The sequence below is a fragment of the Necator americanus genome, chromosome I (assembly GCF_031761385.1).
Source record: "Necator americanus strain Aroian chromosome I, whole genome shotgun sequence".
Classification (NCBI taxonomy): Eukaryota; Metazoa; Nematoda; class Chromadorea; order Rhabditida; family Ancylostomatidae; genus Necator; species Necator americanus.
In genome coordinates this window covers 25714700-25727450 of record NC_087371.1, presented here as the reverse complement: position 1 = coordinate 25727450, position 12751 = coordinate 25714700, and the positions used below count along the sequence as shown (strand labels likewise).

The 12751-nt window shown below is 40.6% G+C and overlaps 2 protein-coding genes across 2 annotated transcripts; both read left to right on the top strand.

The window, feature by feature from the left end:
* Positions 1 to 4075: 4075 nt before the first annotated feature.
* RB195_006863 (uncharacterized protein) lies at positions 4076 to 7656 on the top strand (the record flags this gene model as incomplete). The annotated part of the gene is made up of 7 exons (XM_013451359.2): positions 4076 to 4168; positions 5654 to 5728; positions 5792 to 5967; positions 6885 to 7020; positions 7071 to 7187; positions 7258 to 7368; positions 7510 to 7656. 7 exons carry the CDS (start codon positions 4076 to 4078, stop codon positions 7654 to 7656), a joined length of 855 nt encoding a protein of 284 aa, XP_013306813.1.
* Positions 7657 to 8500: 844 nt separating this feature from the next.
* On the top strand, positions 8501 to 12357 carry RB195_006862 (uncharacterized protein; the record flags this gene model as incomplete). The annotated part of the gene is made up of 16 exons (XM_064180187.1): positions 8501 to 8600; positions 9179 to 9294; positions 9359 to 9481; positions 9547 to 9650; positions 9885 to 10020; positions 10096 to 10267; positions 10324 to 10488; positions 10564 to 10688; positions 10747 to 10854; positions 10924 to 11052; positions 11110 to 11253; positions 11486 to 11612; positions 11691 to 11800; positions 11854 to 11953; positions 12012 to 12124; positions 12208 to 12357. 16 exons carry the CDS (start codon positions 8501 to 8503, stop codon positions 12355 to 12357), a joined length of 2022 nt encoding a protein of 673 aa, XP_064037078.1.
* Positions 12358 to 12751: the final 394 nt, after the last annotated feature.

Below are 12751 nucleotides of genomic sequence, written 5' to 3'. Positions count from 1 at the left end.
GAGTATGCTATATTTAAACCCCATTAGGCTAGTCGCTGGTCCTTCTCGATAGCTAATTCATGTTGCCCATTGCACAGCTCCACTTTTGAACATAATTGCTTAGAGAATCTTTTGATTCTGTTCGATATCATCCATTTTAGCTGGATTGCTGTGAGAAATGCGAATGTTTCTGGAACAGATGTAAAAGCAGTGGATATGAATAATTAAATGACACGATTTCGTTATCTAAAGCAGCAGTGACTTCATTTTTTGTCCACTTCTACTCCTTTCGTCTCCAAAATTTTGACCCACGATTAGATCCACCGTTCTGAAAAAAACAACTAATGTCCCACTCGAAAGATCTTCTGATGAAATCCAAAAACTGATGATTTCTTCCTTACTTCCTATATATGTGCATCTAGAATAAACCCGAGAGAGTTCTGATTTAGAGGCTAGGACGTTGGAAAGGACAATTCTGCATTGCCAACAATCGGGCAGTTTTAGTAAAGGAAATAAATCCAGTTAAAGCAAAAGGAAGATTCATCATAGAAGGATTAAGACGTTTGTAAAAGATGCAAACTAGAGATTCAACACATCGAAATCACGTTTTCCCGTCATTTCATCATTTAAGCACACGCCACCGATGGTTTCGGTATACATGAACTTTGTTGTACCACATGCACGTTGTGGACTCTTGTGTCAGTTTCAGCGAACTTCTGGTCATGTGGGTTTCACCAGTATAGTTTCTGAGCTCTTATCATTCACACTCATCCGTGCGTACACTAGATCCTATGTGATGTTGTCCATTTACAGAACAATTTTTCATTAGTTATTGTTGCATTCGACACTGGAATAGACTTCTCTCATTTTTTTTTTCGCCTCAATCTTTAATACTTGGACGTAACGTATCTAGCACTAGCACTGCCAATTTTCTGAATGCTCTGGTTGCAATATCATAGCAGGATGATACGCATTCATCGTACATACAGCACACCTTGAGCTAGTCATTCTCACTCTTTTTCTCTATCAGGTCGGTGGTTGTATGTGTTAGGTGATTCTGTTATATTGCCCTAGTTCCATATCAATCTTCTGAGCCTTAGTATCTCGGGTGCCTGTGTCATTCAAAGTAGAAATTAGCAGGTATTATTATATGCTTTCCAAATAATTTCTATTTGTTAGTATTTACGATAGAATCTCGCTTATCGATTTACAACGCCACATCAACTTCATTGAACACAACATTCTGAGTGCGTTGTGCAGTACAACAAGTGCAGTAAATCTAACTAACTTAAACGCATCACCCCACGAATCTGGGGTAGTGCTTATTACCGGGCAATGCCTTTACGGTATCTTAGGTGGTGGAGGAAGGTAATTCTGTTCATCTCTCCCTCTATCAGTGCAAGCGTCTTCAACCCACTCGAACGAATTGCAGGCGGGGTTGTCCGTCTCCATTGATAAAGGGAGAAATGGACGGAATCACCCTCTTTCCCACAATCTACGACCCCGTATAGGCCTTACCCGCCTGAAACCCATACCACCCATATTCGTGGGGTGATACCTTTAAGTCACATAGTTTAACAGTTTCTAACTAACAATCACTCTCAAGCTCATTCAGAAGCCAAGCAAATAGGAATTACTTAGATTTAATCGGCGGTCTGATATCGCCGAGGTGTGTCGTCCTTGAGCATAGCTCTACCCAATCTTCTCGATCTTCTGTTAGAGATCGCTAGAATCAATCCAATAACAATCTGCCAATAACAAACAGGATATACTTCAGAAAATTCCCGTATTAGATGGATTAGGAGTTTCAGCAAATGAATTTTCAAGTAATTTTTGATTATATGATTGTAATATTTGAATATTTTGAAAAGTACTCTTCAGCTATAACATTTAATGACAATGTAGTGACTACTTAAGGACAACATAATCGGAATATCCGATAATTACGCGATGGCATAGCGTAGGTTTGAGTGTGTACACGCGCAGCTGGGCACCAGTAATGGTACTCAAGGAGTTCGGAGCCGCGCGGGCGTGCGGTTTGGCGGCTCTGAATTCTGCCGGCAGTCTAGAGAACAAAGATCAGCAAAGTATTAAATTACTACCTCAGACGCCATAATGGAAGAAGTGCATAAGAAGTCAAAATAAACCATTATTCTAACCACTTTAGCAGAGGCCACTTTCTTCTGACACCGGTGGATATGAGATAGATTGATTCAGCTACCCCAGGGGTCATTAAATCTCGCGGACACATTTATTGGCTAATGAATGTAACTGTATGAGCACTCGTAGTTCCCTCCAAGAGTCTTGAAAACCTACAATGTTAAAAATTCGTTGGACCGATGATATCCTGAGGGAGTAAAGTGTAGATACGGGGAGGGGCACTCAGTCGCAGCCTTATTTCTCGAAGTAAATAATTAAATCAATCGAAACCCTAAGACTCAAGCATTAGTCGTAGGGAATCTATGACATGTAAGTTACTAGGAGAAAAATCAAGTTAAAGCGTCGAGAAATAAGGTCGCCACTGAGTTTCTATATGAAAAAGGGGAAAATTTGAAACCACAATTTAAAAAGTAGAGTAGACCATAAAGAATGTGCAAGCAGATGTACATTGCATTGGGTGCGTGTAAAGAGGGTCCCGGCAGATTTTCGAGTATGCCCGGTCAGGCCTCGGTAGATTAATTAGCGATGATGCGAGAAATTTACCTTCGTTGCTATCTAAATAGCTGACTCCGCTTACTTATCACTATTCATACGCTGGATCACCGGCTAGGATATGATTCACGAGCTGCTAAATACTTTTGGAGGATCACACACATCCACTGGAGATTTGTAGTGTGAGATGGTCTCAAATTTGTAATCGTAGCAGAAGCAAGAGAAATAATCGGCTTGAGGTCCCCCACCCGTTCGCCTAGGGTCCCTGACAGATTCCTCCGTTCGAGGTTAAGTTGGTCACCCAAACTCTGGTATCCATTTATCTACCGTAGCGTTCTGGGTCTGGGAAAAGTGGGATCTCGTGTGAGGATTTCTCACCTTCCATAGCACGAAAATGACCTGCTAACGCACCAGCCCTTATGCTTTGAAGGGCCAGTCTTGTTGTGTAAAATTCAGGCGAAATTCTAGTGAGCTCTGTTCCACCTTGTTTTTTTTTTGTTTTATGGCACACCTATAGGTGTTTTCAATAAATAAATAAATAAATAATCACGTGAAATGTGAGAGAAAGATGCATCCAATAGCCTCAAATATGAAAATTTTCGTTAAAAACGAAACAGCCAGCTTTCAAAACTAACGGAAATGAGTATTATTGTTATCCTGTAAGTCTCAAGCTTTTCTATAGCTCAATTTATTTTCGAACAGAGGGACCTTCTGTATCTCTGGACTTTTGGAAGAAAAAAGTTCATTTGATAAGATTTCTAGACTTCCTGAAGGTAAGATCTGGACAAAACTCGCTCCGTTCTCTTTTTTCTTACACATTTCTTATAACTGTGTAGTTCTTTGAACCTCTATGGCTAGAGGAACATCTAAGGTTGTCTGCCTCTCCGTGAACGATTGGAGCGTGACCTCGTCGAGATATGTTCGTGTATCCCACGAGGACATCCACCGGACACATCTCGGAGGCATTCGCGGAAAATCTGCCGAGACCCTCTTTACCGTTCCTCCACTGCATTTACGTAAGAAAATAAAGTGCAAGCAAAAAAAAAAGGAACAGAACTAACCTGGTAGGTAAGTAATGACAGTCGGCGAGAGTATAAAATCGCAAGGGTCGTGTGTGATACACAAAGAAAGCACATTTTACGCCTAGCGCTTGTGGGTTACTGTAGAAGGTAAATAGGGCAATACAACAGCAAACTGTCGTGGGCAGGGTTGTTTATGTTTCGTTTGTTGCGTTGATCCTGATTGTAGCATCGTTAAAATCCCTTATTTGAAACTTGAGCTTGCCGAGTGGGTTCATAGAGTTTGGTTCTGTGACATTGTATGTGATGTCGATTTTTTTAAAATTGTAACCGTTCTTTCGTTGATGTTGTATTTGGTTGTTGTTGAAGATCTGTTTGTTTAACTTTCCTCGTTGTACAGGAGTTTTTGGTTTCAGAAGGATTGAATGGGTGACTCTGACCAAGATAAGGTTGTCGCGACTTTGAAAGCGTATCTTAAGTTGTGTGCTAAGCCGAGTCATCGATCTGTCATTCTAAAGGTACGTTGGTCCACGCCGTTATCACTTCTTTTATATTCGTCCATATGATGGAAGTGCACAAAAAGGTAATGGCCGGGAAAGATACCAGCTAGCAGTTAATATGTTGAAGAAGGGAGTAACACAAAACTTAGCACGAGAAAATGCAATTTCGTTCGTTCTAGAAAACTGGAGGATATGATCAGTTTAGAGACAGAAACGGGAAATAACTAAAGTTTCCATGGGTACTGTCATATTCTGCAGCTCTGTTCACCAGAAAGGGTGCACGACAGCAAATACTGAAAAGATATGGCTTGGTGAACGGTCAAAGAGAAAAAAAGGAGTTATTTTTGTACTCCACAACGGAATGTGAAGGAGTATAGTCCAATGATTCTCGAACGAGCATTTTTTTGTCGTACGAACGCGCAGAAATCTAAATCCATAATATCATATGCTAAGGATCCCGTACTCCTCGTTTTCCGTATTTCAACTAACCCGTAAAAAGATCCATGTTTGCGCAAGTTTTCCATTGTAATCCAAGTGAAATGAGTAGCATTTGAATATTCGAGAACATAGGACTGATGAAAAGTTAAAGTTTTTGAAGATTCCTGAGTGACGGAGATTGAAAGAGTTTGAACACTCGAATATTTGGTTGCTTGTGGAGTAATTGACGATTGTCCAGTACACCTCAACAAGCGATGCATGCTATGAGCTATGAGTTTGGATATTGTTTTAAGTCTGCGAACAACTGCAATATCATCACTTTTCAAACAGAAGTATAGGTAGTTGTCATTTATTTTCCGGACATCTTTTATTTCGTAGAATTTTCGAAAAATCAGTAAAATACATATGTGGGATTATGCACGTGTAGTCGGATCGAAACAACATGAAGCACGGTGCAGTAGCGCAAGCTGCTGCGCTCAAAGCGTTGGGGTGAAGACAGAATCGAAGCGGGACCATCGTGAACTTCAGCGATGAGTGGTACCAGCAGCGGTACCCACCGCGATACTAACCGCTATGTTCCACCGTGACGCTTCGCAGCGCAGACGCTTACGCAACTGAGCCGTGCTTCATGTCGTTTTAACCCTACTTTACTCTTAGTTTTACTCTAACAAAATAGTATGGCAATGGTTGCGTATATGTTACATGCTTTAATATATGGAAAACAATCAATCCTTTTTGTCTTTCTATCTTCCCTGTCTCTGTTCCTATTTAATAGCAGCATATCCATCGCAAGCTGGCCACATCTCGTAAAGACATGATAATTAGTGATTGCAGAAATTGGAGCTATACTCGGGTTAAAACGACCTGACGCTTGGTACAGTTGCGTAAGCAGCGGCGCTGTGGAGCAAACGGTTGGGACTGTGATAGGGTAATTGCAAGCTGGGACAAGTAGGAAAAGCCGAAAACCGAAAGTACTATAAATTGGGAACAAGTTCTTGTTCTTGACTAAGGACTTTTCAAAAATGCCCTATTCATAACATTTTTTTTCTTAAAAATCGATTGCAGGACCAAAGTTTTCTCCATGTTTTGAAAACTCTGATAAAAGATGATCGTGTCGTTGTGATGACATACCTCATAAAAGTGAGTGAATCCGTCTTTCCTTTCTTATATGCTTTTTATTTATATATCTTCAACAATCTTCAGATTCTGTTGCATCTTACGGAGTATGGCAATGATGCTGAAGTTTTGAGTACAGTTCCTGGTTTCGAACAAGCCGTTTCCCTTGCTGCCGAAAAATCATTTCCGCCTAACATTATCTACAACATGCTTGTAGTTGTCTCGCGTCTTAAAGGAGCACAGGACAGGATGGCTCAAAACAAGTGGGTTTCTGGTTTGCAAAGAAGACGTCTGACTGAAATGTGAAAACACTATTAATTTTCACATTTCTATGTCAAATTAAAAAAGAAATAGTAAATAGATGGTCTTCATGCTGAGCCTGTTTTCCAAAGTTTGCGAAGTTATGGATTAAACTGCGTTTTACTTTTGTTTATCTTATTTTATTGTTGTTTTGTATTTTTCTTGTTTTATTTTTGTGTTATTTCTTTTAATTTTGTCTACGCTATTCTGCGGGCATGACTTAATTCGAATAAGGGTTTCAAATTAGTTCACAGGTGCGCTACCGTTTCATGTGCGCGTCGCTTCCAATTGATGATTATTAAACGAATACCGACACGTCACAGACTTATACCGACAGTCACCGGGTAAAATGTAGTTGGTGAGGGGGTCACTCAGTGGTGCCCTTATTACTCTAGGCTCAAACTTACCTTTTTCTCTTGGTAGCTCTAGTTTACATGTCATAGATCCTCTAAGAATGATGCTTATGCCTTAGGGGCTCGATTGATTTAATTATTTACTTTGAGGTAGAAGGGCGCCTCAGTGCCTCTCCCCAACTACATTTTGTCCGCGTCACCTACTTGTATTGGGCACAAGTCACGTGGTCGCGTCCATGAGCTGTACTGAGAGTCAGATTTGTTTTTTTTTTCTGATCCGTAACTCCCCATAACTGTTAGCAAAAGCTATCAAAAAATTTTGCAGTAATGTATCCCCGGCAAGTTCAAATGAGATTTTTCTGGATGATGAATAAATGTTCAAGTTCCACTCGAAACACCACTCTAGTTTTTAGTTATTTGTAGATGCCATTCTGCCAGTATTGAAGTCTTGGCAGCAATCTTCCTTTTCTCTCCTTGAACAGAAGTGATGAAAAAGATTGGTGTTACCGAGTGTGCTTATTTTTCAGGGCGCCTTCCACCAATCCCCTTTCGAATTCTGTTGGCGGTTGCGGCGGTGTGACTAATGGCACGGGAACTATTCCTCGTAAATTCGTTACACGCAAATCAAAACAGCTAATCTACGAGTTTGATGAGCTGTGGGAGGTAAAATTATAACTAAGCTCTTTTTTTTGTGGTCTTATTAGTAATTTCAGGATCTGAAATTTGAAATTGAACGTCGAGTGTTGGCTATGAAGGGCGTCATCAGCTTGTACTTCAGTTCATCTTGTAACCGTGTCACTATTCGTACAATTCCTTCTGTCGATGCGCATGTGTGTACTGAAGATATCACCTTTGTAGATTAAATCACGCAGTGACGTGTCTCTTCAAAATTATCTTCAGGATATTACCGACTTACTTTTCGATTGTGGTTGCGAAATGGTCACGCAAGTGGTGAATGTAGATGGAGTGGATGAATATTTCAAGATGTATGCTAGTGAAAGGGAAAAGAAGGTGAGCCGCGTGTTTACCGAATCCGACAGATGAACTTTTGGAAGTTTTTCGTTGCTCCTTTGTTTTTAGCATGGTACTCTTCTTTTTCCTTGCTTTTCGATCTGTAAACCTTTTAAATTGTAATATTTTCGTTATTCACAGGCTGTGGTGCTTCCTGATTATTTGGACGACATGGACGTGTTGGATCCGAAATCATGCATAGTCACAAACGACTTCCTAACTGGTCGAAAAAATGATGGTGGCTGGTTCAGTACTATATCTTCCTTCGTGAAAAGCTCTCTGTGGTAGTTCTGCGTTTATTTTCCTCTCCAAGCGTTTTCATCTGCCTTCTAGCTACCTTGTTCATTTGGTACTGACTTCACTTGAATGAACGATCTCTTCCAGATCTTCAAATTTTCGGGGTTGCATCTGTTGCTCTGTTTTATCTCATTTTGGTAGAGATGCTTCATTTGAGGTCACATTTGAGGCAATACTGATTTATGTACTCAATACTACAATTATTATGCTGCTCAAGTGATAATCGTGTTCTGTAATTGTTCTCAAAAGTTCCCGTGCATTATATTGTATATGATGGTGTACTAATAAATTGTCTTTTATTTGTAAACCACTTATGAAAGAGGTTTGCTTAACCTTAAAGTATGTTGTTTGTCATTAACACCAGTTTGTGTATACTTCAAGCTTGCATGTGTAGGCGGCGTCGAACCTTTATCGGGTTGACGCGTTGCGTCTTGGGAAGGCAGTCGATGATCCTTCTCCATCGAGCGCGACAAACCCTTCGACACAGGTGTCATAGGGTGGGGCGGACCCTCCTAATGTGAAGGGGGTTTAGCTCATGGGGTGCAGCTTAAGTGATGCGGATCCCTTCGCCAGTCATCCAAAAATGAAGGGGTCTTTTCGTCAGCCGCTCAAAAGTGAGGAGGTCCCTCCTCCAACCGTCCATGTAAAGGGGATCGGAGCACTAGCTTCGACTACCGCACCTATGCTATCGCATGTATGTTGGGGATATCGAAAAATTCTTTTGATTTGCCGCTTATTCAACAGCTGCTCCGTTGCATTTTTTTTTAATATCAAACTTCGTCTTCCGTTATGTGCACTTGCATGCAGGATTCCAACAGTATTGCATTTTTTTTAGATGCGAGGAGACGTTCTTGTAGCGAACCAAATCCAATCAATGAACATCGGTGGAGCAAATGGTTCCGACTATATCAACGATCTATATCGTGCTTATCAGGGCAAGTTTTAGCAATCCTTTTTCCTTGCCAGTCCTTTTTCCATCGATCAAATGCTGATGATGATCGGATCGCTCGCTCCTTCCATTCAGCAGTACTATGTTGTGAACTGCAACACTTTCAGTATTTATTTTAAATTTTGGTTACATTTCCATTCATCTGTCTGTGTAAGTCATGTTTGCTTCAGAATGTCGACACCTTTGTATGTTCATAACAGTTGATGATAACAATTTCCTATTTAAGTTGACAATTTTCCGAATAAACTGGCATCAGAACAAAAAATAATGAGGAAACAATCATAGAAATTGCTTTTGTACGCTACAGATCTTTGTTACGTCTGAGCTTGTCTTTCTTTTTTTCACATTTTTTCAGTATGTGAGCTAGTTTCTCATTTCTTTTTCTACTTAAATTCCAGCAGTTGTTCTGAAGTAATTTCAGAATTAGACATTAAATCTGTTCATAGACGAGTTCAGATGTAGCCACTGTTATAGTACAATTAGAGCTGATGGAAATTTGTTGCTAGGGATTGTTTTTTTTTTGGAATTTGACCTGTACTAAACCATACGATATTGTAATTTTAGATGCAGAATCGATGTATACGGAAACTCGTTCGTCACGCATTCGCGCTGCGATGTTTCCTGAGAGCGAAGCCGGGCCATCATCTGGTGTTCCTCTTAGAAGCACTATAATAGAACAGGTCTTCGTTGCAAGTTAAGATACCTCGTACAAAACTTTTCATTCACTTTGTTGCTGGTTTTAAGATGTCTGTTCCTGCTCGCGTATTGAAGACCGCAGTACTGGATCTGCTTTCTTTTGAAGGTACTTCCGACATCAGTGCTCTGCCTGTTCCAGACCTTATTGATCTTATGTCCGATCGCGATGAGGTTTTTCCTCTTATTTTATGCATTTTTTCCCTACAAAGCACTCCATTTTCTATCTTTTTTTCAAGGCTGTTGTTGCGCGAGCTGTGCAAAGGGTTTACCTTCTCTCCAAAGAGGACCGCAGTCTCGCCTCGTATCCAGGTTTGGTCGATGCTCTGATTAAGGCTAGCAAGTAAGGTTTTTTCTTCACCGCGCTCTGTTTTAGTAAGTGATTATCATAATTTGTGGACTATCGTGAATCATTGCGGTTGTTCGCACACTACGCTACGTGAGCTATTTCGCGCTGTCTTCAGAAACGAACATGATGTTCATAGATTGATAACTATTCTACTGATAAGATTGCTGCTGATCTTCCAGTTTTCACTATCTCCAATGCAATATACTTATTTTTACGGCTGACATTCAGAGGCGACAATATCAACGTTAAGCGTGATGCAGTCGGAGCACTAAGTCATATTTCTGAACACCCTCAGGGAAGGATGCAAATATTCCGTTCAGGTGGCCTAGCGGAACTAATTCGCATGCTTTACTGTCCCTTTGAGGTCAGCTGCTGTCCCCTTTACTACGCTTCACTTTTAATAATATTTTGTGTTCCATTTAGTTTCTTCATTATTTAGACAGTAGTGCAATATGCAGTTACTACTCTCCGTAATCTTCTTATGCATGTGGATACTGTGAAGGCGCAGGCACGAGTACTTGGTGCTATTGAAGCATTAGCACCTCTTCTTCTCAGGAGCAATTGGAAGTTTTTAGCACTGGTGGCGGACAGTCTCTATTTTCTTCTATTAGGTCAGAAAAAAGGATGTTTTTCTTTTAACGTTTACAATTTGTTGATTGTTTTCTAGATGATCCACAATCGAAAATCGTGTTCTTGTCCTTGGGTGGGCCTCAAACGCTGGTCCACATACTCAACAATTACACACAGTATCCGAAACTTATGTATACTGTTATTCGTTGCATAAGATCCTTATCCGTTTGTCAACAGAACAAAGCAGCTCTAATTTCACTAGGTTTGTTTCTATTTTTTATTGCTCACGTCTTACTGTTTTGGTTTATAAAATCTACAATACATCCGGTGATTTTAGGGTGTCTGCCAGCTTTGTACAGAGAGTTATGTGCGACAAACGATGACCGTGTACTCTTGGCGATACTTGTTGCAATGCGGAACCTTTCAGATGCAGCAACTAATGAAGACAACTTAGCGCCTTTGGTACCTAGTTACTTCTTCACTTTTTCTATCTTTTCGGTAGTATTCACCTATCTTACAGGTCATACGTTTGTTGGAAATTGTTCGCGTAGCGGATGCTGCCCAAACATCTTGTGCTTGTGGTATACTTAGCAATCTCACATGTAATAACGTACGAAACAAACAAACGGCATGTGGAAACTCTATTTTAATTCCAAAGTTTTTAAGATGCTGAAACTTCATTTTTTATAAAGTTTAGCTATGTACCAATCATGGAGTGCATTCGTTAGTAGAGGCAATTAACCGTTTTCCGGAGGTTGAGGAAGCTACAGAGCCGGCTTTGTGTGCTCTTCGCCATTGCACTGCAAGACATTCGTTTGCTGAGCAGGTGCTTAGTTGTATCTCTTTGATCTTTCAAGTAGCGAAATAATGCTACTCCATACAGGCTCAACAAGACCTTCGTCTCTGTAGAAGTTTTCCAATGCTACTGCAACTTTTGGCAACACTTCGTGCCCCAGTCATCAAAGCCGCTCTTGGAGTCATTCGCAATTCTGCTTTGCTTCGGGCGAACCTTGTGGAACTGACACAAGTAAACTTTATCTTTGTACTACAACTGTCAATTGAAAGGTGAACTGATAAATTTGACAATATTGGGTCCTGAAACAAGAGGTGGTTTAGGAGAAATGAGAGCAGAAGTTTTTATTTTTACGATTGTGGCCTCCACAAGAATTTGTACGAAACATATTCCTATTGAGCCAATTTTTTGTTCTCTTGGTGAACTTGCATCTTGTTATGAAGTTCTTATGGTAACACTTGTTTAGGAAGTGACAGAAAGAGGTGAGACCGTTGTTTCGTTGACAGTAGACATCTTAGCACGGGCAGCAGCCACAATACGTGAAGATCCAGCGGCAGAGAGTGACGGAGTCCCCATATGGGGTGTGGTTGAAGGTAAATATACATGCTGGGTTGGGAGTCAAAGTCCCATCTACATCCCTGCTGTTAAGCCATGTGATTATCCAATTAAAGGTGCTGTTTCGGCGCTTCATCAGCTCGCATCACATCCAGCTGTAGCGGCACAGCTGTGTGATGATCCGTCGTTTATAGCCCTTATTGTGGAGTTCCTTTCAAGGAGCGATGTGAGTTCCCTTTCCCAGAGTTTTTGAAACACGTGTAGTCACAAGCATCATAGGTGTCTGGTGCAGAAGATGAGCTTCTTGAACGTGAGTTATTGGGACTTCTGTATCAGTTGAGCAAGACTCCGGAAGGGGCTCGTACAGTTGAAGAAGCTGGTGAGATAACGAGTTGGAAGTCATCTTTATATTTTGAGATGTTTATGTTGGTTCATAGGTGTTACTCCCACTCTCGTCGAGGCTATGCGATCAGAGCATAAGTCTGTTGCCACGTATGCCTCCGGAGTGTTAAAGAATTTGGAGAACGATAAACCTGCACCTTATAGACAAGTACGTTATTGTAGCCGCTACTTAAACATGTACTCCCTTGTGTACTTGTGCCTTTCCTTGATATCAAAATTCTATTTACTCAGGACTTGGATGTTGAATTGTCTTCGGGTTGGCAAAGAGATGGATTGGAGCCGGAGTTATTCGGAGAAATGTATCCAGTGCATGGCATGGAACGAATCGACCACTTTCCTACACCTCCAAATAACAGCAGCTGGTTTGATACGGACCTATAATGAGTGGTTTTTGTGTTCTCTCTTATGCGACTTTCCACATTTTGTTAACTATAAGGTATAACCTGTTTTCCGAACGTTGCCCACACATTGATAGCTGTCCATGAAACAAGTTTGTCACATTTCTTCGTCAAGCGGATGAATTATGCGAACGGTTTATCTATTTCTAAAAAAGTAGTGTTTTCCTCTATTTAATACTGGAATAAAATACATGCTCTTTGATATTATTTATTCACTCATCTTTCTATATATTAATAATTATTCTGATATCGGCTGTTCAATATTATAAACAATGCTTTTTTTTTCAAATAAATATGAAACACAACAGTTAGCTGTCCTTATTTTATCTGTGTCGTGAACCACTATGTTACTTCGCAGTGTGTATCGCTCTCCGACC